Source organism: Corylus avellana, chromosome 3 (assembly GCF_965113065.1).
Source record: "Corylus avellana chromosome 3, dhCorAvel1.hap1.2, whole genome shotgun sequence".
NCBI classification, from domain to species: domain Eukaryota; kingdom Viridiplantae; phylum Streptophyta; class Magnoliopsida; order Fagales; family Betulaceae; genus Corylus; species Corylus avellana.
The window spans coordinates 3,711,664-3,725,078 of NC_142492.1; the positions used below are offsets into that span (position 1 = coordinate 3,711,664).

The following is a 13,415-nucleotide window of genomic DNA, read 5'->3' on the forward strand; positions in this document are numbered from 1 at the left end:
GTAGTAGCTAATCCTTTTCCAATGGACTAGACATTCCGCGAACCAAACGAGGCCTAAATGTTTTAGGTATTTAACTTTCAGTACAGAAGAGTTACAAAGTTGCTGTAGAGTTTTTAATTGAACACTAGTAAGATATGCAGAAAATAAGGCATCATGCAGTAAAAGAAAGCCAAGAGTTTCCTGGAGAGCATGTTTTGGCATAAACTTTCAATTGCAACCGTTTAACTACATTTCAGGTGAAAAATTAGATCGAAATTTATAGTATGCATTGTGAAAGAAATTGATTCTATACTTATTCATAGAAGAGCAAACACTCTGAAACGCATGATATAGTCCTATGTGTAAAGATTAATCTACTATATGAATAAACAACATCAATATGGTAGGATCGGTCTTGCACTTAGCCAAAGCTCTTCATCTTTTTGACCCTTCTGTCCAAAAGAGTAGCAGCTTCCAAACCTTTTTGTTTAGCTAAATATGCTGAAATCAAGATTACATAAATTCCTATAAAAACAACTCTCTGCTCTCGCTCTCAAGTGATGTACTTTATCGTGCTTCAAACACTGAATTGGTGATTTCATTAGCTGAACAAGTTACATGCTTTCTAGATGAAGAATCTGCTTTAGGTGAATCTATGGAAAAGAAACCCGGCTGTTTCGGCTTAGGCAATAAATTCTCACTGCTCAACATTTGAACAACAGATGACATGTTTGGTCTCTCTTCCGGTCTTTGTTGCACACATAACAGACCCACATGAATGTGTCGTAATACACTTGATACAGTGCACAAGTTACCTACCAATTCATCGATCAATTCCATTGGCCTGTCTTCCATCCATAGTTTCCACGCCTGAAAGAAATGAAAGCCAAAATTTAATGGGTCAGACTGCATGCCTTCAAATTCGCCGATGAATATTAAAATAGCATCATAATAATAGGGGCATCATAAGACCTGCTATACTGTCAGGAATTGCATTGTTAGTGAAACTCGAAGCAAAAAAAAAAAAAAAAAAGTAAATTAGTAGGATATGTCACTCTTTGAGCTTACATGTCCAAGAAGATTAAGGTGGTGGTCTGGGTGACAAAATCCTCTGTTCTTCTTTCCACTCAATATCTCTAATACTAAAACTCCAAAGCTAAATACATCAGATTTTATTGAGTACTGTCCATGCATTGCATACTCGGGAGACATATAACCACTGCCAAATATCATTGTAATGAAAAGAAGTTAAAAACAGCTGAACTTAATCTATAAAAGAAGTTTAAGCATACTTACTATGTTCCAACAATCCTATTGGTCTCAGAATCAATTTGATCTCCCCCGAATGATTTAGCAAGACCAAAGTCCGAAATTTTTGGATTCATGTTGTTATCGAGAAGGATATTGCTAGCTTTGAGATCTCTATGGATAATTCGCAATCTAGAGTCTTCATGAAGATAGAGGAGCCCTTTAGCAACACCACGAATAATATTAATGCGCTTATGCCAATCTAGTAATTTACTCTTTGCTTGATCTGTGCCATTTCACACTCATGTTAGTACAATCAATTTCATTAATTAAAGAGGATAAGTCTAAACATGAATGCTCTAAATCAAGTCAAGGTCAAGGTTCAAACCAAAAATAAAGAAGTCCACGCTTTTGTTGGGCATATATTCATAGATTAACATGCTCTCATTCTCTTGAATGCAACAACCAAGAAGCTTCACAAGATTACGATGTTGAAGTTTTGCAATCAAAATAACTTCATTTTTTAACTCGTTCAATCCTTGTTTAGAATTCTTTGAGAGCCTCTTCACAGCTATATCTCTTCCATCTGGCAATTTACCCTGAAAATGAAAGAGTGTGTATAACTTGGACACTACAAAATATACTAAGGATGGTGACGCATGGCTTAGTGTCGTTTTAACAAAACGACACTAACAGGCGTCCCTTCAATATGCAAATGACACCTCTCAAAAAGAGATATCGTTTGAACAGTGCACCGACGCCACATATTGTGTCATTACTGTGCAAACCACACCTCCTTTTGAAAGGTGTCGTTTTAACAAAACAACATTAACAGGCGTCCCTTCATTGTGCAAACGACACCTCTCAAAAAGAGGTATCGTTTGAAGAGTGCAACGACACCATAGATGGTGTTGTTACTGTGCAAACGACACCTCATTTTGAGAGGTGTGTTTTCAACAGTGGAACAACTTCACCCCAGTGACGCCAACCGCTGTAGAAACAACGTCGCCTTACTGGGCAACATCATTTTAATAGTAACGCACATATGTTGTTTTATAGCGTATCTTTCAATAGTAACACACGATGTCACCCGAAAATGAAAAATATAGGTCTTCGATTTACGTTGTTCTTTACCTTGTACACAGGTCCAAAGCCACCTTCTCCCAGCTTCTTGTTGTTTGAAAAATTATTTGTTGCATTAGCTATGGCTGCTAGATCAAACATCGGTAACTCCATATCTTCCTTCCCATGACTTATTTTTGTTGTTCCTAACATAGCAAGAGATGCATAGGCATGAAAAAAAAAAAATCTTTGATAGCTCTTTTATCCAAAGTGAAATACTTACCCCCAAACATGTTCTTCGTGAAAGGCATATTTAGGTTTTGAGTTTCTACCTTGGGTTTTGAGTTTCTTCTTCCATGAGACTAGTGCAACTATTGTCACTCCCACAAATAGTAATGTTGAGCTGACTATGATTCCTACTACTTTCTTCTCACCGGAGCGTCTCTTTTTCTCAAGATGTTCTGAAAGACCAAAATAGAGTCAGGTATCTAGACGGGAAATGGGTGCGAATAAATTGGATGAAGTAGTTGATCTCAACACCCCCACCTCCTAGTTTTCCAAGCATTACAATTTGGCTAGTTGTTGTATGATCACCTTATTAAGCAAGTTTTATAAACTCTATAATCAGGATTTCAATTCATGAGTTGTGCTTTGATACCACCTTAAATTATTATTTATTCAAAAACTTAACATGTAAAAAATTATAAACTTAATCATTTAATTAGTAGTATATCGTCATTTCTACCTCATAAAATGAACAAACATGTAAAAATTGTACTTTCGCCGTCGACATAGTTTTCCATGTCTTATTTAAAAGAGGTAATTTTACTGAAAACCCCTGAACTTCTACCCGATTTGACAAATCCCCCTGCCAAACTTTAAAATCTTTCAATTTAGTCTTCTGAACTTTCAATTGCAATCAATTTGGAACAATCTATTAGATTTTAAACGTTAAATGACGTTTATACCTCATACTTTTTTATAAAATTCCAACTTTATCCTTAATTCCAAAACATTTTTTTATTAAAAAAAAAAAAAAAAACCGAAAATCAGGGATATTTTTGTATTTTTTGTTATTTCTAACGGCTAAATTTGACGGAAAGATTCAAATTGAGAGCAATTGAAAGTTCATGAGACTAAATTGAGAGATTTTTAAGTTTAGGGGGTTTTGTCAAATCGAGTGAAAGTTCAGGAGTCTTTAGTGAAGTTACTTCTATTTAAAATATAAGAAAAAAAAAATCAGCAAAATCCAAAGAGAAAATAGAAGTGAAATCGTACCCAATTCTGAAATGGCCATCCTTAAATAGATGTCTTGCCCACCCTCAGAGAATTCTCTCATATCAATCAGGCTACCAAACCAAAGCACGCATCCGCTTCCTCCTTCGCTGATATTTAAACTTGCATATGCTGTGCAGGAGCAGTTTTTCAAACACATTCCTTTGCATTCCTGGAGGGTTATGCTCTTGTTATACCAGGAAGAAGACGTGTCCGGCAATTTCACCCCCGTGCGCTTTAGGAATCCATCTCCGTCATTGCATTCCAAAGGAGTTGTTCGAACACACCCATCATACCAATCTATCGAATCCCTATATTTTGGAGACTTGGGAAAGAATCCTTCCAAGCATGAACATACAGGAGACCTATTGACGTTGCAGGTAGCATATGCACCGCATAAGCCATAATTTTCGCATTGATCTGGTTGGGATGTAATGAAGAACTCCCAAGTATGTGTCCGATCCATCCAAGTGAGTCGCTGCCCAACGCCTGATGGGATTACCACAAATCTTGAGAAAACAGAAGTGTTTAGAAGTTTGTACCAGTAATAGACCTCCTTCTCATTCAACACGAATCCATACTCATATACTGGATTCGGTCTTAATTGAGGATATCCCGTAAAAGCAAGGCCATTCCATGACCCTGCTCTGGCCTTTACTGAATCTCCCTCCATATTAAACATTTGCGGAAGCCCACGAGAATCTAGCCGTATTGAAAACGCACCTTGACCAGGATCATCCGTGCTCTTCCAAGATGAAATAAACCTATCTAGACCAGTTACCAAGTTCCATCCAAGCTTCATTTCTGGTAGGAGCGTGTCACAAGGATAGTCAAAACTCTGCCACAAAAATTTCTCTGGGTCGCCATCGTTTCTATCTTTCACAACAAGATTTCCGGTGTGCAAGAGCTGCGCAACTGGATTTTCTACGGTTCTGGATGTATTAGATGACCAAACAACACCACTCGTGCTATTATGAAGCACAAGAATTCCATCATCAGTGACCTTTAAAACTCCCGAGTGATCGCTAAGCGGCGCTTCTCTGTTGGCTACCCACACAACTGTCTCCGAAGACACTGTGTACCAAATTCCCACATACCGACTATTGGAGTTACCTGGGCTGAAGAATCCCAACTGGAATGATCCGCCAGCTGAAACTAAAGCAGTGCCACCGTCTCTGATCGACTGAGTTGGAGTAATAGAGTCTTGTGTAATAGAGATTCTAAACAGAGAGAAGAAGAAAGAGTAGACGAAAAGATGAGTAGTGGCGTCCATTGATTTTCTAATGGTTTATCTTTTCTTCCTTGGAGAAAGTAATATATGTATGTGGTGTAGTATATCCATAATCCATACAAGTCAAGACTTGAGAGCGCACTGTTTCTTCTGGACACTCCCCTTCAATCTATTTTCCTTTTCAACAAATTTGAATTCAGGAGTGACAATAAATGCCTCCGTTGATTTTCTACTGCATGGAAGTCCTATCACGTTACTTGCAAACGGGGAGTATGTGATGACTTTTTCTTTTTTCTTTTTGTAAGTTATGTGGGCCTTGTTTGGGAAGCAAGATTTTCCAACTCAAACTGAAATTTTTTCTAAATTCATGTTTGGCAATTTTTTAAACTCAATTCAACTCAACTCAAAAAATTTCAACTTAACTCAAAAATTTTCATCCAAATTAATAAAAATTATAAATAAATATTGAAAAAATAAATAAATAAATTTAGGGTAGCCGAAACACCCCAGGTGGTAGTTGGGCCACCCCAAGCCCAACTGGGGTGGTCCAACCACCCCTTAATATTTTATTATTTTTGTAAACTTCTTATTATTATTTTTTTAATTAAATTTAAAATATATAGAATATTTTATTATTATTTCTATTACTGTGACATATGTTTCATTTATAGCCTTAGGATATCTCTCAAGAGAGATCCTAATTATTAATTGACATATTTTCTAATTATTTGACATATTTTCAACTATTATAGAGTTGGCTCGGTTGCCTTTATTTTATTTTATTTTATTTTTAACTTTTCCCTCTCCCCTCTTCCCCGCATTGAAAAAAAAAAAAAAAAAAAAAAGGGTGGGGGGTGGTGGGGGGTATGAGCATTTTAAAAATAATAATAATAATAATAATTTGAACTTTGCTAGTATTATTTTTTATATTAGCTTAGATTTATCTTCTTTTTAAAGTTGGAATGCTTTGAAATGATGGTAATGTGCAAATTTTAGAGTATACATTTTAGGCAAAGTAGTTGCTACTTGCTTCTCGTCTCGTATTTCAAAGCATTTTCATGAGATATCTCATTCTTTTTTCCATTTAAATAAGAATAGAAAAATCTCACTTTGTAACAACCCTTTTTCCTACGCCAATTAGAAGATCGTACTTTAACTAACATAAGTATGCTAATCTTTGCAAGCAGATTGTACTTTTTTTCCCCTTTCTAATAAGCAGATCATTTTATGTTGATATCTCATGCTTTGGTTTAGAAACAATAAGTTTAACTCCTCTTGTATCCCCCTCCCACGTTCCTGTATTGCATTTGAATAAATAAAATAAAATTATAAAAAATAAATAAATAAAAAGTGGAACCCCTCCAGTGAATTCAGAGCTACATGCCCTAAAAGAATTTCCTTACTAACACATGCCAGCTGGTTCTAAAATGAGTCCCTTTTGTGATCCAAAGTACTAATATCGCCTATTATATATAAACAACCTTTTCGAGTAATGCCGTTATGGAGAGAATCCGTTTTTAAAAGTGTCAATTATGCTACATAGATTTAATTTAAGGGTGAATTAAATTAAGCTGGAAGAGAAATGATAGGATTATAAAATATTTTACAAAATAATTTTATTGTCCTATTATAATTGAAAACGAGATAAATTTATATTTTAAAAAATTTAATCATATTTAAAAAAAAAAAAAAAAAAAAAAAAAAAAAAAATTAGAAGCCTAACAATTTTTCAGCTGAAAAGGCTAAAAAAAAAAAATTGCTAAATAGAAAATCTCTTTTTAAACCATGAGATGGTAGAATTTGTAAATGGGTTAAAGTAATTCCAAAAATATTTATGTATAATATTTATCCCACAAAAGAAAAGGTAATTGTGAAGTGGGAGAGTGTTGTTCTCAAAGTTAGAATTGTCAAAGTCATTCATTTATGAGGACCTCAAAGGGAAGTTGTGGCATTTAAAACTCTCCGCATCCAATTCCCAATGCTCCAACTACCTCGCATTTACTCCGATCGACGGATGGACGGATGGATGGGACGGATGTGCTCTGCGCCTGCATTGGTGGTGGCTCAGAAACGACCACCCATTCTATCGTGATTCGTGAGAGAGAGAGAGAACACGTAAGCATGCATGTGAAGCTCATAAATGAGACAATTGGGGCTGAGATTTGTGTCGTCTTCATGTGGTCCCCCCCTCTGGCCTCCACGCACATCCGTCCCATCCATCCGTCCATCTGTCGATCGAAGTAAATGCGAGGTAGTTGGAGCATTGGGAATTGGATGCGGAGAGTTTTAAATGCCACAACTTCCCTTTGAAGTCCTCATAAATGAATGACTCTTACAATTCTAACTTTGAGAACAATACTCTCCCACTTCACAATTACCTTTTCTTTTGTGGGATAAATATTATACATAAATATTTTTGGAATTACTTTAACCCATTTACAAATTCTACCATCTCATGGTTTAAAAAGAGATTTTCTATTTAGCAATTTTTGTTTTTTTTAGCCTTTTCAGCTGAAAAATTGTTAGGCTTCTAATTTTTTTTTTTTTTTTTTAAAAAATATGATTAAATTTTTTAAAATATAAATTTATCTCGTTTTCAATTATAATAGGACAATAAAATTATTTTGTAAAATATTTTATAATCCTATCATTTCTCTTCCAGCTTAATTTAATTCACATCCTTGATATATTTGCCGATAGTTAAGAGTAGTAATTACTAACGTTCCTGCTCTGCTAGTTAACGCGCTTTGGACGAATTTTGTTGTTGTTTAGCCCACAAGATCTCCATCAACAATTAAATAATTGATGCAGTGCAACTTGACTTTGATATCAATTAATGCAGCGTGTAGTGATTAGTTTGCCAAGACAAACAAGATAAGAATCACAACTCTTCTTAAAACTAATACTCAATCAAGGATTTAATGTGGATAGAAAAGAAAACCACTCTTAAAAGTGTTTTTCATTGATCACTGGTCAAAATAACATAATAAATTAAGGCTATAGATAGCCATTACATATATTTATACTACCTAGACTCCTGAACCTAAGAAAACGTTCAAATAAAAGTTTGTTTACAAAAATTTATTGGAGCTTGTCTGAACGTGTAAGAGGCTCTTTCGAACCTAACTATGGTTTCCTCGTATTCTTACATGAATTGTCAATTCACACAGCAGCTCGTTCTAACCCAACTTTAAACGAGTGCATCTATGAATAACTCATTCGAACCCAACTTCATATGAGTTATTGAACGAGCTATTTTGTCAACTTGTTTTAAAGCTTGTTCAAACATAAACAACATACGAGCAATTTTGTACGGCTTTTCAATTTTCTTTTTACGGTCTATTTTAACTCAGTAAACATTTGAATTAGGAAAACTTAATGAAATATGACTTTGTAACCCTCTAAATGAGCTTTCCAACGCCATTAATTATGTCTCCATATGATGTCAGAATCGCTATATATGTCCCTTTTGTTAAAGCAAATATGATTGAAAATTGTCCTCTATCAACAACCTTCATTATTCGACCTATGGCCCACGAAGGAATGTGGGTCAAACACGGTAGAAGATTTTCTTCTATCCATTTTGGATTAGAGAATATCTAATTAATAATTAGGATCTCTCTAAGGTCATAAATGAAACATATGTCCCATTGATAGAAATAATAATAAAATATTACATATATTTTAAATTTAAATAAAAAAATAATAATAAGAAGTTTTAAAAAATAATAAAATATTAATGGGTGGTCGAACCACCCCAGTTGGGCTTGGGGTGGCCCAGCCACCACCTGGGGTGTTTCGGCTACCCTAAATTTATTTATTTATTTATTTTATTTATTTTTTCAATCTTTATTTATAATTTTTATTAATTGGGTTGAAAATTGTTGAGTTAAGTTGAAATTTTTTGAGTTGAGTTGAATTGAGTTTAAAAAATTGCCAAACTTGAATTTAGAAAAAATTTGAGATTGAGTTGGAAAATCTTGCTTCCCAAACAAGGCCGTGATGACTTGAAAGCCCAACATATCAGTTATGGTGCCCAAAGATTGAAACAAGTCTTTTCCTTGAAATAGAGACACTGATGTTTGTAATTGCCGCATGAGGACTTGGTCCTCTGTTCTATTTATCATAAAAGTTCAAACAATAAAAGCAGTTTCTTACAAGAACCAAAAAAACAAGAAACTTGGAGAAGAGGAGGTATGGTGATTTGAGTTGGTATGGTGTCTGTAGACCTGACCCGGTATTGTGGTTTAACTTGAGCTGGATCTTTGACCTTTCGTCCGCAAGCACCCCTTTTGGGTGCAAACAGGGGACTCACACCGCTCGAGTGCTGCTTGACGGGTGCTTCAATTGAGTGGCCAATTTTGACGATTTTTCAACTTTTTTTTTTTTTTTTTTTTTTTTTGTTCTTTTGGATATATCCACGCAAGAAAATGGAAGAAAAAAAATTCGAACTAAGGATATCCACTTTATTATACGTGGTCTATAATCGATTGAGCTACCCTTAGTTAAGACGATTTTTCAACTGAATTTATGTTGATTGAGTCTTTGATTTTGGATTATTTTAGCATTAACTTTTTCATAGCTCAGAAATTGGACCAATCAAGAAGAAGGATGTTTCCTCCACGACTGGGCTTTTGATTGAAGCGACTCATGTTTACTACGTGAAAGAGAAGGAAGTGATAGAAGCCACATAAATTTATGGAGATATCCATATAAATTTGTCAGTTTCTATAATCAATGTGTTCACACTGCAACGACTTTAATAATGGAAATTATTAAATCAGTACTTGGCTTTCCAAAAAATAATGGAAATTATAAAAAAAAAAACCTTTTCTTTTTGTTAGAAAAAGACACCTGTAAACATAATGTTTATACAATTTTTTATTTTTTATTCTTATTCCTTATAAGTAATGTTTATAATTATGTGACTGAATAATGTAGATGCCATACTCTCATCCTCTTATTTCTTATCTCATTGACGTGTCAATGTGAATTAACCTCTTTTTTTTTTTTTCCTTTTTTATAACGGTTAATCCAATTACTAATTGGAATTGTCATGTTCATAATTGATTCATTGCCACCCAGCCCCCCTAGAGAGAATATATAAATATAGAGCTACTAAATTTTTTTAAAAAATTCAATCTCGATGTCAACATCTTTTCACAAGAATCTACTCTACGCTTGAAATTGTATGGGAGTATCACTATCTTCTTGTCACAATGACAGAATGTCACTTGACCCGTGACAAAGGAAGGGTTACTATCGTTAGAGCATGTGACCTTGATTCATGAACGAACAACACACGATCGAGTCAATAAACTACACGCAACTAAGTCATACGAAAGAAGAATGACCTTCAATGGGAGGGAAACATGGTATAAATTAAAGAAGACTCTAAGTTTGAAAGACATTAATTACAAAACTCTTCTTCTAAAAAAAAAGATTTATTTCTTAGTTTTCAACTGACTTAAGCATCCTAGTGAGCCCCAACAAGGCTCTAAGCCATTCTTCTCAGTGATTTTAGGTCCTCTTGATGTGAAATTGGTGTTGCAGCTTAACATGAGGAAAATAAATAAATAAATTCAACAAAAATAAAACTCTTGGAGATTTTTGCCGATGGGTGGCTGCTGCTTCTTCTTTTAATCCTCATACAAGGCATTTTCCATGTGTATTAATTAGTAAGCCAGATTGTGAGGCATATATAGCATCATGACCTGGAGTAGTAGTGTCATGCATGACGAACTATATATATATATATCATTAAATTTTTTAACACGTAAAATATTTAATTTAAATGATGGGTGATTTGATGGAGTCAAAGTTCGATCACACGACCTTTAGCTCTGATACCGTGTTAAATTACTATTTATTCTAAAAGCTTAAACTTATAGAAAGAGGTAAATTCAATCACCAAAGTGTTAATTTAACACACACACACATATATATATATATATATATATATATATATATATATATATCATTTTACAGTGTTATTTTTCTATTTCACTTGAAGGTTGGAACACTCTTTCTAAAATGAGCTCCTTCTAAAAAAGAAAATAGGGACTTTATCCATTTAGGTCAAGCAGTACTAATAATAATAAATGATTTATAGTCACCAACACTAACAAAGTAGCTGACAGTGGGCCCAGGCCAATAAATATGTACAGTGTGGCTCTTTCTACTTTCTGGTCTGAAATGTACACAATAATTTCGATAGGTTCTCAGTGTACCACAATTGCAATTAACAGTCACTGAGGAAGATGAGCGTTATTAATTTTGCAATGGCTGCCCTCACCTCCGCTTAAAAGGATCTTATTTTAAACATAATATTTCATTTTATGGTTAATATTTAAAAATTATATATTTAATACTATATAATATTGTGCAAAGAATCTTATTCCAAAAAAATAAGTCATCAGAAATAGACTTCATGAGACGCCTGCAATAACTCTCCATGTGAATGGGGTCGGTCATCTCTATTTTAACAGAAATGAATAGTATTTATTTTATAAATTTGGCTTATATAATGTAGCTAAAACTACAAGTTAAAAAAATGAAAGGTTGAGATTTAGTTCGAAAGTACTTCAATATTTTTCTAGTCTAAAAGAACAGTCGCTACTTTTTCCCTTCTCTCGTTTTCTCTGATTCATGTCCACCCAGGGACGGAACTGGGGGTGGTGCCATGCCCCCCCCAATCCAAGGAAAAATAAATTTTATAAGGTAAAATTTATTTTTTTGGCCTATTGATCCCTACCCACTAAAATTTTTAGCCCTTAATTAACCTCTACCTATCCCAAGTTCAGGCTCCGTGATGAATGGGAGAGGAGAACGTTCTTGTAAAAGGGAGGGCAAATTAATTTGTCTTTTCACTCTTTTTTTTTGGACAAATTTACCCTTCCTTTTACAAGAACTAGGATCCAAATACACTCAACTCGTCTTCTTCCTCTTCCTTCCTTGTTTCTCAGGGTACACCCATCACCTCACTCCTCTTCTCAACCTCTCAATGCATTCACAAGTGTGTTCGTTGCCTGAGGGTGCGGGCACTTAATGGTTGATTGAAATGTATTTAGACGTATGCATTTGGACAAATTAAAGAAAATGAGAGATCCATAGAAATGAACCAATCCAACTTGAAGATTTTGGTATAAAATGATTTGATTCAATGGATAATTTGTTCATTTTTTTGGATCTAATTTTTAGAAACCACATTAAATTAATTTGATTCTTATAATAATCTTTATACTATAACCAATTTGAAACAAGTAACACCCTTTGATGAGATGAATATAGATTAGGTCGTCAAAACCGATTTACATTAGAAGAAATTCAATTGAGAAAATCAATAACAATTTTTGGATGAGAGCCCCTCCTATTAAGATGTTGTATAAAACTCATTTTTACAACCTTCAATAGAAATTTGATACACGAGATAAAAACACGGTATCTTTTACATAATATGCCTAGAAATATTGATTACACAAGTGTGAATATAAAAATATTGAGTCTCTCATTAGAAATGTGTTATAAATGAGACTTGTTAATATAGATAATTGGGCTTAAGATAGTAGTTTTAAGCTTTTGGGTTGAGTGATATCTCAACATAGGACCTTGCTAGTCCAAGCTATGTAACTAAGAAAGAGTGGGAGAGAGATGCACTGAAAAACCACTGGTTTATATCAGACGGTGGGTTGACCTTAGTGTATACGGCTGTGGTTGGCTCTCAACCCATTTCGGCTTGGATCAAAGCCATGCTACACCCTCATGCGGTCATTTCTCCATTCCACAAAAAAGGGTCCATGAATTTTAAATTTTAGCTGCCACGGCTATGGACCTCTCCACCATCTGGTTTTCTGAAGGCTAGTTTTGATGTGGCAATGCACAAAGGTATGGCCGTGGCTGCTGCCACTCTCAGTGACTCCAACGGCAACACCATTGTTGCTGTCTCTAGGAAGCACACCTCACTGGATGCTAATATTGGTGAAAGCTTTCGCTGCTGCCTTAGCTGTCAATATGGACAGCTCCTTCGATTGCAACTCCTTCTCACTTGAAGGTGACTCCCTCACGATTATATCAGCTATTAATAGTGCAGCCTCTTTCTCAGAGTGGAACTTTTCATCGATCATTGGAGAATATAATTCAGCAACTTGATTGCTTTCACATTTGGACTGCTACAAAGATCTCCTGTAATGCTAACTCAGTAACACATCAGCTTGCTTCTTGGGGTCGCCGCCAATAGAATTTTGGACTCTTCTCAGTCAAATCTGACTTATTTAGCTTTGGTGTTTTGGTACTAGAGATAGTGAGCGGCAAGAGAAATATGAGATTCATTCAATATATTCTCTTTTTCTCCTTAAACTTCTGACACCATCCATAACCAAGTAAAAAACAAATGCTACAACCTCAAAGACATCACCTATTCCTGTTGATAGTACTAGAAAACCATATGTTTGTAACTTCCTAGCAGCCTCATGTTGTCCCCCCTCTGTATCCTAACATGCCAGGTGTTTTGCTTGGAAATTCTTATTTCGCAAAATGTGATACATTTTGATCTAACAAATCTTGTAAAGCACACAAACTAAAATTCCTCAAACTATCCACATTATCCTTATACAACTCAGTA

The 13,415-nt window shown here is 34.8% G+C and overlaps 1 protein-coding gene across 2 annotated transcripts; it reads right to left on the reverse strand.

Moving 5' to 3' along the window:
• Positions 1-332: 332 nt before the first annotated feature.
• Positions 333-4,866, reverse strand: LOC132173747 (G-type lectin S-receptor-like serine/threonine-protein kinase At4g27290). 2 transcript variants are annotated; one of them, XM_088514531.1, is made up of 7 exons: positions 3,568-4,866; positions 2,622-2,750; positions 2,362-2,495; positions 1,616-1,826; positions 1,276-1,513; positions 1,048-1,198; positions 333-849 (listed from the first exon to the last, which is right to left on the reverse strand). In XM_088514531.1, the coding sequence occupies exons 1-7, from the start codon at positions 4,835-4,837 to the stop codon at positions 547-549; spliced, it is 2,436 nt and encodes an 811-aa protein (XP_088370657.1). In that variant the 5' UTR covers positions 4,838-4,866; the 3' UTR covers positions 333-546. The 2 variants fall into 2 exon arrangements, with proteins under 2 accessions (XP_088370657.1, XP_088370658.1); XM_088514532.1 differs by lacking the exon at positions 1,048-1,198 and having other exon boundaries at positions 768-849.
• Positions 4,867-13,415: the final 8,549 nt, after the last annotated feature.

Coding starts and splice junctions, on each gene's coding strand:
- LOC132173747 (XM_088514531.1), bottom strand. CDS start 4,837: ATGGACGCCACTACTCATCTTTTCGTCTACTCTTTCTTCTTCTCTCTG. Junction 1,514..1,615: donor CGTGGACTTCTTTATTTTTG/GTTTGAACCTTG, acceptor GAAATGGCACAG/ATCAAGCAAAGAGTAAATTA. Junction 1,199..1,275: donor AATAGGATTGTTGGAACATA/GTAAGTATGCTT, acceptor GATATTTGGCAG/TGGTTATATGTCTCCCGAGT.